Source organism: Vanacampus margaritifer, chromosome 18 (assembly GCF_051991255.1).
Source record: "Vanacampus margaritifer isolate UIUO_Vmar chromosome 18, RoL_Vmar_1.0, whole genome shotgun sequence".
NCBI lineage: Eukaryota > Metazoa > Chordata > Actinopteri > Syngnathiformes > Syngnathidae > Vanacampus > Vanacampus margaritifer.
The window spans coordinates 335,388-354,953 of NC_135449.1; the positions used below are offsets into that span (position 1 = coordinate 335,388).

Consider the following 19,566-nt stretch of genomic DNA (forward strand, 5'->3'; position numbering starts at 1 on the left):
GGTTTCATTTGGTCGCACTTCATTTGATGGCGTTTCATTTGGCAGCATTTGATTTGCTAGCATTTGACTTGATGTTGCTTCATTCGTTGCTAGCGTTTCACTTTGTGTCGTCATTTATCTGTAACGTTTTATTGAATTGTATCTTTGCATCCGTGTTGGTTTTATTTTGGTGTCGTTTCATTGGTTCATTTGCAAGCATTTATTTGATGGAACTTAATTTGTTGTTTCATACGTCGACATTGAAATTTGCTCGCGTTTTCTTTGCTGTGGCTTCATTTGATTTGGATTATTATGGATTATTCCCGTGTTACGTCACCTCTGCCGCTCACTCCAACTCCGCTTTACAATCACGTTAGCATCATTTTAGCATTTAGCGCACAAACTGCCGTCCCCCAAACAAAATGGCGTCTCATTTGCGTGGTCCAATATTTGCGTGGTCCAATATTTGCGTGTTGATGTTTGCGTGCGTGTCAAAGTTGCTGTCGTGTATTTGAACGGGATATTCTCAGCCTTCCAGCTGCTGCCGTCTCACGCTCGCTATAAATAACTCACGCACGCGCACACGCATGACCCCGTACCGTCCGTGTGTAGGCAAGTAATCAGATTACTGGAGTCTTTTATTCAGTTATTTTGTGGGGGAAAAGCACTAATCAGTTTCGCGCACACACAATGATTTGTCTCTATGACGTCACAACAGCGTGTGTGTGAAATAATGAGCATCAAGATGACCACAAGAAAGATTTTTGGGGAATAAATGTGTGTTCAGGTCATGAAAGTGTCTTTTCCACTCCATACTTTCTTCAGCCTTCTGATTGTCTCGCTTCCTTTTAACAGTCCAGCTTGTTGTTGTGTTTTCCGGTTAGTTTCGAAACATACTTACAGGGCAGGAGAGTTTCCATAGCAACAACAAACACCCCCATCTTCTTCTAGGGGAAAAAAATGAACAAAAAGATCAATATGACACCAAAACTAGCAAGAAAAACTGACAAAAATGAACAAAAAGTAAAAATGGCTACAAAACCAAAAATGCGAAAAAAAAAGGCCAAACAATCAGCAAAAATACAAATAGCAGAAAGAAAGAAAGAAAGCAAAATGATAAACCCTAAAATACGGAACAAAAATATGAAGAAAATGTCACAGAATAACAATAGCGGATTCACATAATTGAACAAATCCCCACCAAAAATGCAAAAAAAGAAAAAATGTCACAAAGAATGAATAAAAAATGAATGACAAACACATAAAAACAAAACATGTAAGAGAAAATGATGTAGGCGTCGAAATCCCCCATCGAAATGAATGGCGGGTGACCAACAATCGGCAGTTTCCTCTCAATTAATACTCACGCAATTAGTTTCCATAGCAACAAGAAGCTCCTCCTACATTTTCATCTCCCGGTCCCCGTTTGCGGCCTCCGATGATGATGTCGTCGTCGTCATGGCGACGGGCAGCGGCGAGCTCCACGAGGTGGTTTGCGTTACATGGCTGACAAAAAAAAAAGAGCAACAAAGGTTGCCATGGTAACGACAACATTAGACAAAAACTCAACTTGGCAGCGATGGACGAGCGCAGACTACGTACTTGATGAAGTACTTGACGCCGCGCTCCGTGTACGCCTCCTCCCAGCCGTACGGAAGAGCTGACGCACGCACGCACACACGCAAACACGCACACACAACCTGTCAACCAACCTGGAGATAACGTCAACAACGCTTGACCATGAATAGATTCTATTGAAAAAGGAGTGCCTCAAGGCTCCTAACTGGAACCCTTGACACACTTGCTTAAAAAAACTAAAGAAAGCAGCCTGTCACAAACATTCACTTACCGTATCACTGTTGCTAACAAAATGCACCAAAATGGCAAAAGAAAAACAAAACAAAGACATTTGAAAAAGTTGTGGAAAATGTCACAGAAACAACAAATATCGAAATTTGAGTCGAGTCTTTGAAATTTCAGCAAAAAGAAAGCGACGGACAACATGAAAGAAAAAAAGACAAACAAAGCAAACGTAACACAAAAATATAAATAAATATATCTAACAAAAAATGAAGTCATGAACTAATGATGCCGTTGTTTTTATTGACAACGTGCATGTCATGAGCTGCTCATGCATCGAGGTCAACGTGTCGTCGTTATTACAAACGCACGTTGACCTCATTTGCTCGTGTCAACGTGCGCTTGTCGTCTTTTGTGCTTGTGCTGGTTTCGGATGAGCACAAAAAAAAAAGAGAGCAAAAAAAGTGTTTTTCTCTGGAAGTGGAGAGCGATACGCCCGCCCCGCCCCGCCTCGCCTCGCGCCCATTTGTCGTCCCCTCGAGGACACGCAAAGGTGATGAGGAGGAAGATGATGAAGCTCTTTTGTGAGGTCCACAATAGAAAGTGGGACACCAAACCACCGCAACACACCGACAAATAATGAGACGTGTTATCAACATCTCACATAAAAGACATCAAAGTCAATATGACAAGAAGACAAACTGAAGCAAAAAAGACATCTAAAAAAAAAAGCAGAAAGACAAGAAAGGTAGGAAGACTTCATGTAAAAACAACAACAAAAACATCGCAGACTAAAACTCCAAACTCAAAGGAAAGCTTCAGAAAAGAAAAAGAAAACAAAACGGGACTCCAAAAAGTTAAAGAAAAACAGCAACAAAAAAGACCAAACAAAAAAAATGACCACAAAATATGATAAAATGCAAAACAAAAAAAGTCAGTCAGATGTCAGAGAAAGCAAACTTTGTCAAGTTGACAAAGTTCCTGATTAGAAAATCACTTTCACAACAGCCTCATTTGAAAGGCATCAAAAACCTACTGCAAAAAAATAAAATAAATATAAGATTAAAAAATGGAACAAAATGAACACTGGAAAAAATTAAGACAAAAAAAAATATTTCACAAAGAGACACGCTGCACAAAATACTACAAAATGACACAAAACCAGAAAGACAACAACAAAAAGGGCAAAAACTAAAAGTGACAAAAGTTTCATGGAAAAACATTTCAACAAAAAGGAAAAGTGCTAAAAAAAAAGAAAACAAATGTAAGACTAAAAAAAGCAACCCAAAACTCGCCAATAGATTTGAAAAAGTAAAAGGAGAGTAAAAGTATCGTGTAGAAAAGTGAAGAAAGGACAACAAGTGGTCAGAAGACGTCAGACAAGACTAACTTTATTGACAATTTTAGACTTGACAAACACAAACAAGCTTCAATGTTGACAGCAGCTTCTTGTAGAAAAATAAAAAAGGTCTCCTCCACGCATCTTTACAAGCGTGTGCGTGCGTGCGTGCGTGCGTGCGTGCGTGCGTGAGGCTTTCGGTATCCTAGCAACAGGCGACGTGATGAAAAGCAGATGGAGGGAAAACTCTCCTGCATCCAAATGACCTACTTTCCTTCGACGTGTCTTTTTATGACATCTGGCCATCATCATCATCATCATCATCATCATTTTGTCCTGTTACCAAACACGTCTTCGTGTGTGCGTTGCGGCTGCGGGGTCTCGGCAACCCGATCGATCGGAAGCCGACTTCACAAACAATCGTGTTTACGAACAAGGCGTTGCTTTGTGGCGGCCATTTTGTGCTTGCGCGATCCATGGCGAACGAAGCAGCACACAAAATGGTCACGTTCATTTGCATTTGGTCATCAATTCAATATTGATTGATTTGAACAACAAGCCAATCAAAATAAGCTCAATGAACACCGAGAATGAAATGGAACGTTACAAGATTTGGAATGTTACCTGATAACAGCGAATCATTTTTTTGGGATATGTGACTAATAGTTGCGTTGATGTTGATGTCAATCTTTAAAAACGGACAAACGGTGCCGCAACAAACACACAGCTGACAACAATAAAAAAATACAAATATCATAATCCTCCAATCGATTCGGTTTAGCTGCGACGGCCTTCTTTGCCGATGTGCCCCCTAGTGGCCACAGAAGAAGGAGCAGCACAATGTCCAGTAAATGAGGGCGCGCCAAGACGGAGCTGAAAGGCTTTCTTTACATTCTATGAAACGATATTAATATTGCCGGATGCTTTACGGCAGCGACGTTGTTGTGATTCGAAAGACGCCTGGATGGAGTTTTGATGAAGCGCACGCAGGCGGCAAGAGCACACCTGACGTCTACGGAGAAGATGGCGGCAAAAGCGGCTCCGCGGGGCCGCTAGAAGGTCGCTGCTGAAACATGGAGGGCAGACGTCACTCGCAGCACAAGCGGCCGTCCACCAGGGGGCGCAGGCGTGCGGGGAGGAAGGCACGGAAAACTTTCATGCGACTTTCCTGTCACTCAAGCGCGTCATCCAAGCTCCTCCCGTCAAAATCGATTCCCGCATTGAAGCCCCTTTTTTGGGTTGCTGCTTTTGACAACTTTTGAGTCCGTCTCAGTTTTGTAACGACGTTTGCCGCCTGCCTACGACTTCTTTGCGGATGGACATTCATGGTAATCAAATGATTGATTTACGAAGAAAGGCGACTTAAAAAGCTATTTGCTCAAAGACGCGAGTCTACAAATGAGCCCGTTTTCATCAAAGAAACATTTGGCAACACTACTGAAAAGATCGATTTGATAAGAAATCCTAGTGAAAAAGTTGTCATCTCAATAAATGATCAATTTGCCAATAGCGTAAATTGCTCATTTATTGTTTATTTGTTTCGCCAATAAATACATACTTGTGAAAAGATATTTATGGGCCAATTGTAAAGTTTATTTTGCAACGCAAGAGCAACAAATGAAGTCGCTTTTCTATGTACTACTTTCCTACCGCTGCTGCCATTAAGTGACAGCAAGCCGAGTTGATGTTTGGCCAGCTAGCGGACGTGATGCTAACGTAGCTGACGTGCGTCTTTGAGACTTTGAAGTTTGTGTCTCGTTTTTGTGCTTTTTCATTTTCCTGAAAGCGGAAGGCTTCAAGATGCACGTTTTCAACACGCAAAAAGGAAATGTTCAATTGTGACTTACTGTCCACTTGCAGGAGCTTCCTGACGCTGGCGCTCAGCTCGCGCGCTTCCTTGGCCAGCGCCGCCGCCGCCGTCTTCTTGTGCGGCGAGGGTCCGTCCTGAGAGACGTCCTCGACGTCCTCGACGTCCTCGACGTCCTCGCCGCTGCACAACAACAACAATTGCGCCTTCACGTCAACTATTAGGAACGCAGCAACGTTGCAATTCAAAATGAAAGCGACACAAAATGGCGTCATATCAGACAAAGACGTCGTGATGTTTTTCCCGTCTGAGCGCAACAATAAGAAGTCGGTAAGAACGCATCTTTTGTTGTTGTTCTTCTTGGTCAGCCAGCGGCCTACAAACGTGTAACAACAGGTGAGGACAAGAGGGAGGGGGAGGGGGGGGGGGGTCTCCAGGAGGATGGGGGGCACGGCGGTTATGAAACATGAGAGACACGCTGAAAAACACAACACACACACAGCGCGACCGACTGACCTGATTGAAACTTGGACTTACACAAGAAAGACACAAAGAGCGAGCGCCTCATTGTGCGGGACGCACGCTGGCAACAAAATGAACATCCAACAAAGCGGAAAAAAGGAGAGATGTGAGCTTAGCGTCGGAGGAAGGACCATCAAGACGGGAGGAATCCAAAGCAGCTGATTTGACGGCTGAACAAGCAATGGACAAACATTTGTGTTTTGCGTGCTAGCGACCGGTCAATAAATGATGGATTAGCTAACAAATGCTAATCAAAAAGTTACTTGCAAAAAAAAAAAATAGGGATGGGTGAGTACCATTACCAGGTATCGGGCTTTATTTCAAGGTATCGGTACTCGTGACAGTGCCCCCTTCTGGCCATTTTACGATCCGGAAATAGAAATCAGAAGAACGGAAAATTGACATTATTTTCATGCAATTTGAAGGGAAAATGAAAATGTGACCTTGGGACAATTAGCAGCTATGTACTTGTGGTACTGGTACTGGTACCGGTCAAACAAGTCCTGTCAAACATCCTGAAACAAATGATGATGATGATGATGATGATAAAACTATTTTGTATTTAATAACGGTGTTATTTGTAAACAGGTGCTAATCATCCGCTAATAAATGCTCACGAAAAAGACATTTAGCTGATGATAAAAGCAAACCGAGGCTTGCTAATAAATGACGAGTGAAAAATATTGATTTGCAATTAAATGTGGATCATAAAAAGCAAACAAATGCTGGTGAAAAATGTCAAAATGCTAATAAATAGCACTCAAATGATGAGCTAGCTAAAGAGTGCCAAAGGTTGGCGTCGTTGCCAAGCGCTTGCGGCGCTGACGGTTGTGCAGAAGTCGGCATGAAAGGCAGCGACTACCTGCTGCCCCCCCCCACTGCGGCGCAGACGTTTGGTAACGAGGCTCACCGGCAGCGGGCGGCCATTAGCGCCAAGCGGCTTACGAAGGTGACGGGCCCACCTGGGCTGGCCCAAGTGGGTCAAGGCGGGAAAGGGAAAAGGACGCATTTCAAGATGTTACCTGAAGGTGGCGCTGTGTCCGAGTCCTTCAAGCAGAAACTCTTGAACGTCCTGAGGAGAAAAGAAAACAAGTTGAACCTGGACGCAATCCACCCAGCGGCCATCTTGCCGCTTGCCACCTGCGCAAAAGTCAGCAATTTTGCCGTGGCCGCCTCCAGCGTTTTCTTGACGGCGTGGCTTTTTCTCAGCTGACATTCCAACATGGCCGCTTTCTTCTTCAGCTGCTCGCTGTCCGCCTGCCACAAAGAAAACAAAAAAAAACAAAAGCCGGCGTCCCTGGAAGGCAAAAAGGCCGCTCGACATTTACAAGCTCACAAGTCTCACGTCTTCATTTGAAGTTGCATTTGTTTGTCCAATCAGATTTCAGCTTCCAAGTTGGCAACCGCCTTCACACAAATGCGGAAAATCTGGACGTGATTGACGGCCAAAAACAATCGCCTGCAGATGCCACAAGATGGCAGCAAAGCATTCGGTCAAAAGATCCTCAACTCACTTGACCACAAGTTGGCGGCCATGCACTACTTTTATCTGAATGAAGCAGAATCACCTCAACATATGACAGTTCCTTGGCATCGTTAAGCTAAAAGACGGCGGCAAAGCACTACATTTGAGCACAAAAAGAACAAATAGAGAGTTTTTCAGTGGATCCGTGAATTTGTGGGAATTCAAATCTGCCGCACAGACGACGACGGCAGCCATTTTTCTTTCCTTTCCTTTTGCTCGATGGTCTCAATCTGCACACAAAAGCAGCGTTTGCGAGCGCGTGTCCTCCTACCTTGTTGTCCGGAAGAGGAAGAGGAGGACGAAGAGTGGCTTTGCGTGTCCGGGTCTTGAGCTCGGCGATCTCGGCCTCCAGCAGGCGGACCACCTCCTCGTAGTCCATCTCCATCCCGCGGGCTCGCTTGCGGGCGTCCTCGGCCAGCGCCACGCGCGCCCGCAGCGCCCGCGTCTCCTCGCCGGCCGCCTCGGCTTCCTGCCGGGGAGGAAGTTGCGCTCATGACGCCTTCAGGGCCCGTCTGACATTTGCAAACACTCGCGAAAAAAACATTTTGTGGCCAACTGCTGATTTCTACAAACTGGCAGACGAAGTGAACTCGTTGTAGATGAGGTGAAATTCGTTCATTCATGAAAGAATTCATTTGGAAGTTTGATTTGCAATTTTGGTTCATTCATTTATAAACAACCAACAGGATTCATTTGAAAGGCAAATGAAAACAAATGGATGAATATTTTAATTGAACTATTTTAGGGTAAAAAAACAACCTGCACTTATTTAAGATGAATAAGTTCCAGTAATTCAATTTGAATGAATTAACCAACTGTACTTAATCAAATGCATGGATTTTCCTTTTAAATGTGCAAAAATGCTTCATTTTGATAACAAGTCACTCACTGTTTTCTGTTTTCCTTTCAAGGCCAAAACTTCAACACACACACACACACACACGCACGAACGTGTTGGGTTTACACTTCTAGCGGGGACATCTCATTGCCGTCATGCATTTCCTCGACCCTAACCGCAACCAAAACCCAATTCAAAGCCAAACTCTAAAATCCTTAAAAAGAGGTTTGGACTCATGAGACCAGCAAAATGTCCCCAACATGGACATGCGGTCCCCACAATGATAGTAAAAGCCCAGAAAATGGTCCCCATGATGTCATATAAACCCGCACGCACACGCACACGCACACAATGTGTGTCCACGCTGGAAGACGGGAAGATGATACTTGGGGGGGGGGATTACAAGTAATGTCATTACAAGTTACGTAAGCGCACACGCCTGACACACGCTTGACACACGCTTGACACACGCTTGACACAGGAGGGAAACGTGGAAAGGAAGTTTGTGCATCTGCTTGAGTCACTAATGGATCGCAGCAGGAGTGGTCGTGTCTCCAGCTGTGGGCTGGCAGGTGAGGTGGGGGGGGGGGTGTCGGGGGGGGGGCTCTCTTGTGTGAGGAGTTTGCACAACCACACAAAACAGGAACAAAACACAAAAAGCGCACAGCGAGTGTGCGGCGTTGTCGTGGCAACGGCGAGGCCAACGCGTCTCAGATTGTCGTTGCCATGACAACGCACATCACTTGTCGTCGCTCACCTTCTTGTCTTGCTCACTTTTCCGACCTCCTCTCATCCTTCCTTCCTTTTTGACTTCCTTCCGTGACATCCGCTTTTAGCGACTTTTCCGCCATCTTGCTTTTTTCCTTCCTTCCTACCTGATCTCGTTCATGACTTGAGATGTTTTTTTCTAATTTCTTCCCTCCCATCTACTTTTCTGCCTTCCAACCTTCATCTCACTAAACGGACTTTTCCTTCTTGCCTTCCTTCCTTCACTCTGTCCTGCTTTAGATTTTGCAACTTTTCTTCCTATATTTTTTGCCTTCCTGCAAAAATGAAAAACATCATCTGAACTTTATATTTCCCAAGACTTCGTCTCTGCTATGCAAATAATCCTTGAAGATGAAATGTTATTTTTCAACCAAACGACCCAAGCATGTTTTTGTGTTGCGAATGGATCGGTTTCAACAATGCGAGCGAGGCGAGCTTCAGCTTGATTCACAACAAACAAACAAAAGAAGCAGGAAGCCCCCCCCCCCCCCCGCCCCCCCCATTTGAAGGAACGCTGCACATTCCTCCCACGCCAGCCAGCCACGACCACTTTGGCTGCTTTAAAGGTAAAAAAGAAGAAAAAGTGACGCTGAAAAGTGGAGGTGAGCCCACGTGCACCTGCCGAGCTATTTTCAACACCGGCGGCCCACGCGCGCTCTCCCACGCGCTGCAAGTCAAGTGAACGCATCGGGATGTCGCAATTCCTGCTGCTGTATTTGTGCGCAGCAGCAGGCTGCATCATCAGCACAACAGTCACAAATGGTACCTGAACACACCAGGATGCTTCGCTGACTGATGAAGCATCGAAATGCTTCATCGGGTCACACAAAAGAGGGAACAAAGAGAGACTTGAATCTGGATAACGCTTGACAAAAAGCTCCTGAAAATGGTTTGAGAAAAGAGCAAGATTTTCCATGTCCGTGCATTGCCTTGGAAGGGAAAGTTGCCCCCGCCAACATGGCCGCCAAGGAGACATGGCGATTATCCGGACAATGCGTTTTCATGGGGGACGACAAAACTGTTGAAATTGGGAGGATTTGGACATTCTGAAATTCAACAATAAGTAATCAATGATTACGGATGAGCCGTTTTGTTGCTTTCTTTTTTGATGATGTCACGCGTGTCGTGTCCAACCTGTCTGACGCCGTCCAGCACTTCCTCCATCTGCCGCTGAACCCGGTGCGACTCCAGCAGCTGATCCTGAACACGAGGCGACATCCGCGCCAAACAGGAAGTTAGCCTGCGTGTGCCTCTAGCGCCATCAGCAGACCAACAACGGAACAACCGCTGTGTGTAAACGGGGGATTTTCACCTGCAACCTTTTGATCTCCCGCAGAGCCGCCACGTTCTCCGTCCTCAGTCCGTCCATCTCGTCCACGTCGTCCCAATCGCATGGCTGCCAAGTCGGTTTAGGTTGTCATGACAACAGCGGAAACAAAGTACAAACGTTTCCACAGTCCTGAATACTCTACTTGTAATTAGTAATGGAGTATTTATGTAGCGTCGTTGTAAACGCTCCTGGTAAAGTACAAATGTCAAGTAACATCCCGTCAAGCCAATTACCCAAGTGTAACTTTTAGGTACTTTTTGTTGTCCTACCCGGCGACGAGTGAGCAGATTCAACAGGTCCTCACACGTGAACCTTGACCCCGGCTGGGCGGCGGTCGGCACGTCAGGTTGAGATTTGAACGCCTCCCTGCTCGCGATCTCCAAATCTGACGGGCAAACAAACAAACAAACAAACAAACGTCTTCTCTGACAAAATCATCAAGTGCTACCTGCGTATTCAAGTGTTCATTGTTGTCATAGCAACAACGGGACCGGCTTCAGTCCGCCACGCACCAACATTTGACAGAAAATATTTTGTGCATGCAAATTGAATCATTGCACAAAGAAACCAAAAAGACGCCGGCAGTACCTTGTTGTCCAATCAAGTGACGAGCGTTTTGGCTAAGTTCTTACCGGCATAGGCCACCGTCCCGGCCGGATCCGTTTGTAGTCGGGCCGAGAGCGCCTGGCGCCGAGCGTCTGAGGGTTTGAGGCCCAGCAGGTCCAGAGCCTCAACACGTGCAAAGAAACCAAAGCCATAGAAGCGGATCAATAATATGTACGCATGGCGAGCACGAGACGATTGAATCCACAAACGCCAGCGAACAAATCATTTCTCTTGAAACGTGTCCGAATAAAAGTCAAGCGCCAACATTTCACATCTTCCGTGTGGGGGAGAAAACGTTCATTTGTGAAAAATGTCTTTGGTTGATGGATTGGTTTTGAAATCTTTTATTTAAAATTTCTCAAGAATTTGCAAAAAGCTCAAATGATCACAGACTTAATGAAATAGACTACTCAATAAACTTTTTGATAAATACTACATTGTCGAATCCTGCAACGTTTTCACGTATTGCGCTGAAATGAGGCTGCCCTCTAGCGTCCACTTTCATTATGACACCTTGAATCAAGCAGGCGCTGAAGCGTGAAGAAATACATTCAAATGCTCGGAATTGTGAAAATGATCACCTTTTCCACTTGCTCCACTTTGACACGACGGCCATCTGCAAAAATAAATCAACGCAATCATTGACTGTATTAGTGACGGTTTTGGATGATTTGCAGCAATGCAATCAATATGAATCCGCGTCTCCTGGCTTTATCTTGTGTGCCTAATAAATGGTCTCATTGAAATATGAGGATTCGTACCCACATTGGGATCAGGCTCAGCTAAGGACGAAACGTATGCGTGTCGGCTCATGACGGGACTCGCATGGACCTGCAAAGACAAAAGTTGAGTCGGCATGTAAAACGAGTGATGGACACCACAGACGGACGACGGACGGACGACGGACGGACGACGGACGGACGACGGACGGACGACGGACGGACGACGGATTGTTCAAATGTATGTCGGTCAGTGACCTTCATACTAAAATAACATCACGTAAAAGTTCATCTTTTGACTGTGATCCGATTGATGAAGTTGCATTTTTTTCCCTGACGTGACACGCCGTCCAACGCGGTCACGTGGTTGAAAGGAGGTCACGTGACCGCGTTTGCCAGGCCTCACCTGGCAGACGTTGACGGCCGGCAGCGTCTGGCTGGCCGGGTTGCGGCTGCAGGTGAGCTTGGTGACTGCCGTGGGCGGCGGCCCGGCGGCGGCCCGGGGCCCCCCGGAGCCGGGACTGTGAGGGCCGCTGCTGGAGCTGGAGGAAGCGCGACGGCGGATGAAGGCCACTTCCGCGGTGGGATCGGGTCTGCCGTTCGGACCGCAAGCAAAACATCAAAAGTGGGTTTGTGCTCCGTCAGTCCTGAAGACGCCTTTTTAGTTCCTTTCGTGCGTGACCGACCCTCAGCTACTATTTGGTGGAAAACTCGCAGAGTCGTGCTTTTTGTATGCTTCCTATCTTGCGCCAAGATCACACAAGATAGCGGCAGAATCCTGGCTAAAAGGAAAGTAGTAATTGCCACACACAGCCATTCTTCATACTGCTTAAAGCATTTGGACTGAAATGAGCTAAAAAGTGTTTTGGGAGTCGTGAATGACGAGGTTTCTTGTACTTGCAAATCTTCTTTTCCAGACCTGAGCTTGGTGCGTGTCAAGATGGCGCCGGCCTCTTCGAACGTCGCGCCGATCAGCGATTCTTTGTTGATGGACACCAGCTGGTCTCCCACCCGCAGCCGCCCGTCCTTCACACGCACACGCACGACACGTCAAGCGCAAAGAAGCATCAATTGCAATATATGTTGTTATACGCGTTGTTTAGTGAAGCGATTTGTTTGTTTGCTAACATGCGGCGTTCCATGTCTTGTGTTTCCTGTACGAGATAACAGCTTGAAATCAGGTTTCATCGTCTCACAAATCAAGGCAAATATATTAAAGAGCTACAAAATGACGCCAAATTGCACTCTGTGTGAAGATCAAGACAAAAAATATGGAGAAAAGCCAGCATTTCTGTTTGCGAATGTCGGCGAGGGGTCGGCTGACCTTCCGGCAGTCGCCTCCCGCCAACATGTCCTGGATGAAAACCATGGGGCCTTCAGGACGGTCGGCGCCGCCGTTGAGCACCAGGCCCAGGCCGCTGCCTTTGGCGATGCAGATCAACTGGATCACGCTGTCGCTGCGGGGGGGAAGGAAAGAAGCGAGCCAGGGAGGAAGGACGGCCGTGAAGTAACACTTCCGTTCCGATCCCGTCACATTCTGCATCGCCGGCTCTCAAAGCGGCGACTCGCCAGCCTTCCCCTGGACGGCCGCATCATCATCTGCGCCAGCTCAATTGACAACAGCAAGATCTGAAGCACTTTGTCAGATCGTTAGCGATCCTTCCCAAAAAAGAGGCTTGCTGCCACCCCGACGTGACGTTTGCTGTCAAACTAAACGCTGCGTCCTTCAAACAACTTTGCCTCCGTTAGCTTAATGCTAACACGTTATTTCCGCATTTGAAAAGAACAAAAATCATTACAAAACTATCAAAGGTGAAAATATCTTGAGAATTTAACGAGGAAAGTTGATTTGAGATGTGAGTGTGGTCACCCAACGAATTCAACTGGTATCTCAAAGCAATACTGCATTTATGTTTTTTGCTGTTTGAATTTGAAAAAAAAAAAAAAAAGTTGAAGATCGGCCACAATTCTGATTCTTTGTGCGATCTGTGGCCGTACCTGAAAGCGGGCGTGGGCGCGTGGCTGTAGACCGAGACCCCCTCTTTGGGGCTGAGCAGCTTGGGGCTCTCAGACGCCGAGAATGCAGCCGAGGAGGCGGCGGCCGAGGAGGCGGCGGTCGAGGAGGCGGCGTCCGCCAACTTCCCTGCGCAGACCCAAAATCCAGAGTTGAGTCTCAAATGTGGGGGTCCACAGTCCTGGTTCTGCTCAGGTTTCACCTGCAGACTGTTGAGTCGGCGAAATCTGACCGCACGCCGCCAAGGGCCCGGAACCGTATTTCTCCATCAGCTCAGAAAACTCCCGCCTTGAGATGACAACATGAATCCATACAATAAAACCATCACATTATGACTGAAGGAATAAATTCATCACTTGAAATATCAACAGTGAACCTCAGAATTTTCAGCATTTGAATTTTTGTCATGATATAAACCTTTTTTAAATATATTTTTTAACCTTCATACATATATATATATATATATCTTGGCTGTCCTCCTGCTCTGTTGTTCTCCCTGGTTAGCATTAGCGTAACATTTGCATGTGATGCTTTGAGGCCATCAGGTGGATCAGCGAGCGTTTGTCTTGTGGACACGAAATGTGTTGTTGTTGCTTCAATGTCCTGTTGTGATTTCCGTCCCCGTGATGGTCCTGCTCACAAGCTGCTGATTGTAAAGAGCGGGCAGGTGTTTGAAAATGTCAGGGGGGCCGCGAGTCAAGGGGGCCGCGAGTCACGGGGGCCGCGAGTCACGGGGGCCGCGAGTCACGGGGGCCGCGAGTCACGGGGGCCGCGAGTCACGGGGGCCGCCAGCCGGGCGACGTCGTCGTCGTCATCCCCGATGCGTCAGGACACGTTTATGCTGGCGGCGTGATGCCGAAAATAGCCAGGACAACAGAACGTCCGCTCGCATCACCTCAGCTGACACCCCGCTTAAAAAATAAATAAATAAATAAACACTGACGCGGTGACGGCTGACCTTCAACTGGCACGAGGGCTACGACGTCACTTGTCGTCGGGGGGAGTCAGCACGCCTTTGCACGGTGGCGGCTCGTGCTTTCATTTGTCAAAGAACATGACAAAAACATTCAAAAATCCCAAAATTCACACTCACCAGCCGTGACACCGATTATTAGACGTGTGCGTCAACCAATCAGGAGAGGGCAAAATGTGGATGTAATTGTGGGCGGGCTGGTTGGCCCTGTGAGGGGAATTGAAGCCCCATTGGCTAATTGTTTCCGTCAACTCGGAATATTTGTGCTTTGTTCCAATATTTCTTTTTAACCGAACCTCGCAAACCTCACAAAGTGGCTGCTTTGGCGCCATCGTGTGGCGTTTTGCTGCCAAAGAACTTCCATATAAAACATTAGAACCTCCACAAGCGGTGCAGCCAAGACAAACGCTACCAAATGAACACAACTGGCAGTTGGGGGGAAAAAAAAATAAAAATTTCTGTTGCTTATGGAGGTGGGCTTACCTGGAGTCGTCGTCCCTGGCAACCAGGAGAGACATGCGATTGGACAGCGATGCCGTCCTCAGGATCTCCACCGCCCTGTGAGGAGACATCATCAACATGCATCATCACACAAACAAGACTTTTAAAATCAGCCGCATGCAAGCAAATGAAATCACACTGAAATAAGATCACACCTGAATGTCATCACAGCAAGATGAAATGTTGACACACGCGTTGCATCACACGCTTGTGACAGCGGCCACCTGCGTGTGCGTGTGTGTGTGTGTGTGTGACAAAAGTCTTCACCTGTCATTGGTGACGCCCCTCAGGCTGATGTTGTTCACGTCCACAATCAGGTCACCTGACTTAAGCCGACCTGCGACACGCAACAAGAGCGAGATCAAACAAAACAACATGAATTGAAAAATACATCTCATTTCATTTCATGTTTTTTTTCCAAGGCAAAATATACAAAAAGATGTTAAGAAAAATCACTTGTGAGTCAAGACTTTTCATGATTGGTAAGAAAAGAAATCTTTTCTATGTACTGCCCTAACTTAAAACTTAAAGAATCCAAGATGGTCGCTTAGCCCCTCCCACATCCGACATTACAGACAACAAAGCCAAAAGTTCCCTTGCAAGACCGAAACAACTCATCTCTAAATGTGAAGCAACCCGCCAATAGTTTGTTTAATTGATGCACAATGAAATGCATGGTTGGAAAAACAACCACAATTCTTCAAAAAAACAAAAAAAATGCAATTTTTTTTAAAGAGTGACCAAAATGTGCTGAAGCGCGAGTCGGCGCGTGTCAAATAAAAGCCGACCGTCAAGCGCAGCCAGTCCGCCGGCCACGACTCTCTTGATGAAGATGCCAAAGTCTTCGCCGGCCATTTCTTTGTAGCCGCCAATGACCTTCACGCCTGCACGCACAAAAGCAGCACGACGTAAACAATGCCGGCAAGTGAAGCATGCTGGGAAAGCGCGTGCGCACCCACCCAGGCCTCGCTTGCAATTGCTGAACTGCAGCCGGCGGACGCTTCGGCCGCTGCCGTGCGGGCCCATGATGCTCCTCAACGCGCACAAAAACAAAGACACAAAAACAAATGCATCCAAGCAAATCATCACATCCCTTTTTTTCCTCTCACCTGATTTTTCTGTATTTATTTTGTCCCAATTGAACGGATGCGTTCGTCCTGCAGAGACGCTCCAAGTAGGTCGTCGGTCGGTCGGTCGTCCGTCGGTCGGTCGTCGGTCGGTCGGTCGTCCGTCGGTCGGTCGTCGGTCGGTCGTCGGTCGGTCGTCGGTCGGTCGGTCGTCGGTCGGTCGGTCGTCGGTCGGTCGGTCGTCCGTCGGTCGTCCGTCGGTCGTCCGTCGGTCGGTCGGTCGGTCGTCGGTCGGTCGGTCGTCGGTCGGTCGGTCGTCCGTCGGTCGTCCGTCGGTCGTCCGTCGGTCGGTCGTCGGCGCGTGAGCAGTCCAGTGGAAGGCGGCAATTAAACTGATCGCTTAATTCCTGCTAATCTGCCGGCTCACCTGCCGCCCGCCATCAACGTCACACGCGCACCTCACATGTCGTTGCCTTCACTTCGGGTCACAAATTGAACAAGCAAAACTAATTGGATTCATGTAGACGACATGTTTACATTTTTTTTTTTTTTTTGGTGGTTTGCATTGAAGACAAAATGGAAAATGAGAATGTCAATCGTATCAAATGAGATACTTGAGGTTTTTCAAGGCCTCTCTAATTATCGGTGACTTCTTTTTTTTCTTTTATTTTTTTTAAGTGTGCCAATCAATACTTAAGACCTGAACTGCTACATTGATGATTGACGAGACCTTATTTTATATTTCCTTGTATTGCTATTGTTTTACTTCAATGTTTTTTATTTTTGTTTGTCAGGTTTCTTGCATCTCGTTATTTTTATATTTATATTTATGTTTTATGGCTAGTTTATTTGCCTCTTTTAAGGACAACCTTACTTATTGATGTTTTGTGCTCGATCTTCCGCTTACTTGAATTCCCCCAACAAATAATAATTAAAAAAATGTCTGCATCTCAATTATTTACTATTTGCAATTGGGCCTGGTTCTGATTCGTAGTTATTTTCTTTTTCTTCTTTTTTTGCAATATTTTTTTTTTAGCAGGGAAAATGGATTTGATATAAATTACGAGGAAATGAAGTTGCTGACTGAACAAAAGAATTTTAAGATGGATGCAGGTTGATTTTAGTGTTCATTTCATTAATTTGAACGTTGTGTCTATTATTTAACCATTTAGACTTTACAGGGCTAAAACACAAAAACACATTTGTTTGTTTTTTAAATACATCAAGTGGGATTAAAGAGTTGAAATATGATTCATATCTAATTTTATAAGAAAAGACATCTAAACAGGAATAACAACATTAAGTCAAACGTACACAGGAAGCGTTTCCTTCCTGTTGTGATGATTCTCTTAAAGGGCCGGCGCACGCTTGTGTCACGTCGGCAGCATGTGGACGCACGAGCCCGTAAACAACCAGATGGACAAAAACAACAACAACAAAAGCACTTTACCTCCTCCAGGGAAGCCAGGACGTAGGAGACGAGCTTACCAGGAGAGCGGCGACGGTCCATTCAAGTGCTCGGCTTCCTGCGGAAGAAATGACATTGCGCAACGTCAGCCACAGGACAAACAGCCAATCACACGCACACACGAGCACGCGCGTGCTGGCCGCACCGCGCCATGACAAAACGACGCTTGTCTCCGGGGAAAACCATGGCCAGACAAGGCTGCTGCGTGCGTGTGTGTGCGCGCGCGTGTGTGTGTGTGTGTGTGTGTGTGTGTGTGTGTGTGTGGGACAGAAATAAGCCTAGATGGGGACACACACACACACACACTAATCCCATCTGATACCTGCCCCCTCACACACACACACAAGCAAATCCACTCAGAATGCAGTCGTCTGCATAGACACACACACACGCACACACACACGCACACGCACACACCATGTGGTCCACTGGGTCGTCCAATAAGGTATTTCAATTTGAATTTTTGATGTGAAAAGTTTTGAGAATCACGGAACTAAACGCTGTGCGGTCTTTTGCGTACGGACATCCTGATTTTGGTGGCGATGCAGGCGCATCCTGACGGTGTCTGTGGTGGCGCTGGTCCTGCTGCTCTTCCACTCGGTGCGGATTTCCCGCTCGCTGAAGCGGCGGCAGATGGGAAACCCCGCCAAGGTGCGCAAGGCCATGCGCACGTGCGCCATCGTCGTGGCCATCTTCCTGCTGTGCTTCCTGTCCACCGCCGTCACCACGCTGGGCCTGTGGCTGAGCCGCTCGCTGCGGCCGCAGGACTGAGCCTCCTTCTACGCGCTCGCCGTCGTGTCCTCGGGCCTCAACTTCCTCAACTCGGCCTTTGACCCCATCCTCTGCATCTTCTCCAGTTCCGTCTTTAGGAAGCGCTCCCAGCCGCCGTGCCGCAGAGACTGCGCTGCTACCGGCTGGAGGATGGCGAACCGTCCACGTCCCAGTCCACCGGCCAGGTGGAGCTCGGGAGCGTGAGGACCGCCTCGGCCACTGAAGCCTCCTGAGATGGGGGGGGGGGGCTTCATTTTCACACTTTGAAATGCTTCCTCTGTGACAAAAATGCTGTTAATCCAAACAAATGGCGACCAGCCTATTGTTTGTTATTGCATTCTATATTTGTTATTATTTTTCTTCTACAGGGTGCCTTGTGCCTAGAAAACGCCGGAGTGATGTTGCAGCCAAAAAAAGTCACGCGTAAACGGACATTTTGTAAGAAACTTCTGAAGAACACAAACTGAATTCAAACACCATCTAGTGGACAAAACATAAAACTACATCAACACGACTACTTGAGTCAGACGTCCGGCGTTTGTTTTGGCTTGTTGAGTTGCAGGCAACCACAATAAAATACATAAGAAACGTGTCAAATATTGGAAATAAATAAATAATAATAATAAATACATACCCAGTGCGGCGTTCACGTCGTCGGCGCTCTCCATTTTGTTGTTGCTTCGCCTCGTCGCAATCTTCAGTCCGTGACCAGAATGTTCGGCTTTTTAAACAAATAGATCTCCCAACACACTGACATCCATTAATTCAAAATACTTTAAGTTCGAAGTTGGCTTGTTGAAGAAAGGCGGCCATGTTTGTTTAGCGTTGTTTTGGGAGGGAAACAAGCTCCGTCCGCTCGAAAAGCGCCAGGTAAATAAATGAAACGCCGCCAACAGGTGCTTCCGTGTTATACTTCCGCATCTGACTTCAAAATTATATCAATTCATTTTAATTTGATTTAAATACGGTGTTTTGTTAGCTTACTTCTTGCAAATATTGTGTAATTTATTGAAACTTTTTGTTGATTAAATATTGGTTGATATAATTAAATGATTAGCAAAATTAAAACGGGATCGAATGGACTATATGCCACGGAGGAGGCGGGACTTCCGACTTCGGGGTTTTCACCCATCAACTTTGTTTCCGTTTCCGGTTTGAGACGTGTGGGCCGCGTCCCAGTACTTGCGCGTCCGCCTTTGTGCCCTTCGGCTGCGAGTGTGTAGTGTCTGTGTCGGAAGCATTTCAGATAGACGCGCTCCCGCTTATTGGCGGTTGGAACGCGGCCAGCAGTGGTTGGAAACGGCGCTGATGTGTAAAACCCGAAGTTGGAAGTCATGACATCTACCCCATTGTAAGATAAAACAATGGACGGATTTTATTAAAACAATATAGTGTACATTTCCAAACTACGTTCATTTTAGTCATCTGATGTGAATTAAGTACAAAATAGTCATTACAGAAAGTATGAGAAGTGTCATGAGAAATTCCTTTACAAGATTAATAAGGGTACATCATTGTCTGGGGAATTTGTTAGACAAT

The 19,566-nt window shown here is 46.6% G+C and overlaps 1 protein-coding gene across 7 annotated transcripts; it reads right to left on the reverse strand.

Annotated features, from left to right (window-relative positions):
* Positions 1–101: 101 nt before the first annotated feature.
* stxbp4 (syntaxin binding protein 4) lies at positions 102–18,902 on the reverse strand. 7 transcript variants are annotated; one of them, XM_077551729.1, is made up of 24 exons: positions 18,662–18,902; positions 17,277–17,314; positions 15,681–15,754; positions 15,510–15,605; positions 14,989–15,058; positions 14,704–14,778; positions 13,450–13,535; positions 13,232–13,376; positions 12,558–12,690; positions 12,153–12,259; positions 11,640–11,826; positions 11,276–11,345; positions 11,096–11,130; positions 10,541–10,637; positions 10,178–10,293; positions 9,891–9,974; positions 9,713–9,778; positions 7,244–7,441; positions 6,588–6,707; positions 6,470–6,519; positions 4,966–5,108; positions 1,582–1,639; positions 1,347–1,485; positions 102–926 (listed from the first exon to the last, which is right to left on the reverse strand). In XM_077551729.1, exons 3-23 carry the CDS (start codon positions 15,745–15,747, stop codon positions 1,380–1,382), a joined length of 2,109 nt encoding a protein of 702 aa, XP_077407855.1. In that variant the 5' UTR covers positions 15,748–15,754; positions 17,277–17,314; positions 18,662–18,902; the 3' UTR covers positions 102–926; positions 1,347–1,379. The 7 variants fall into 7 exon arrangements, with proteins under 7 accessions (XP_077407855.1, XP_077407852.1, XP_077407854.1 ...); XM_077551726.1 differs by having other exon boundaries at positions 17,239–17,314; XM_077551728.1 differs by lacking the exon at positions 18,662–18,902 and adding an exon at positions 17,674–17,691.
* Between the last annotated feature and the right edge of the window lie 664 nt (positions 18,903–19,566).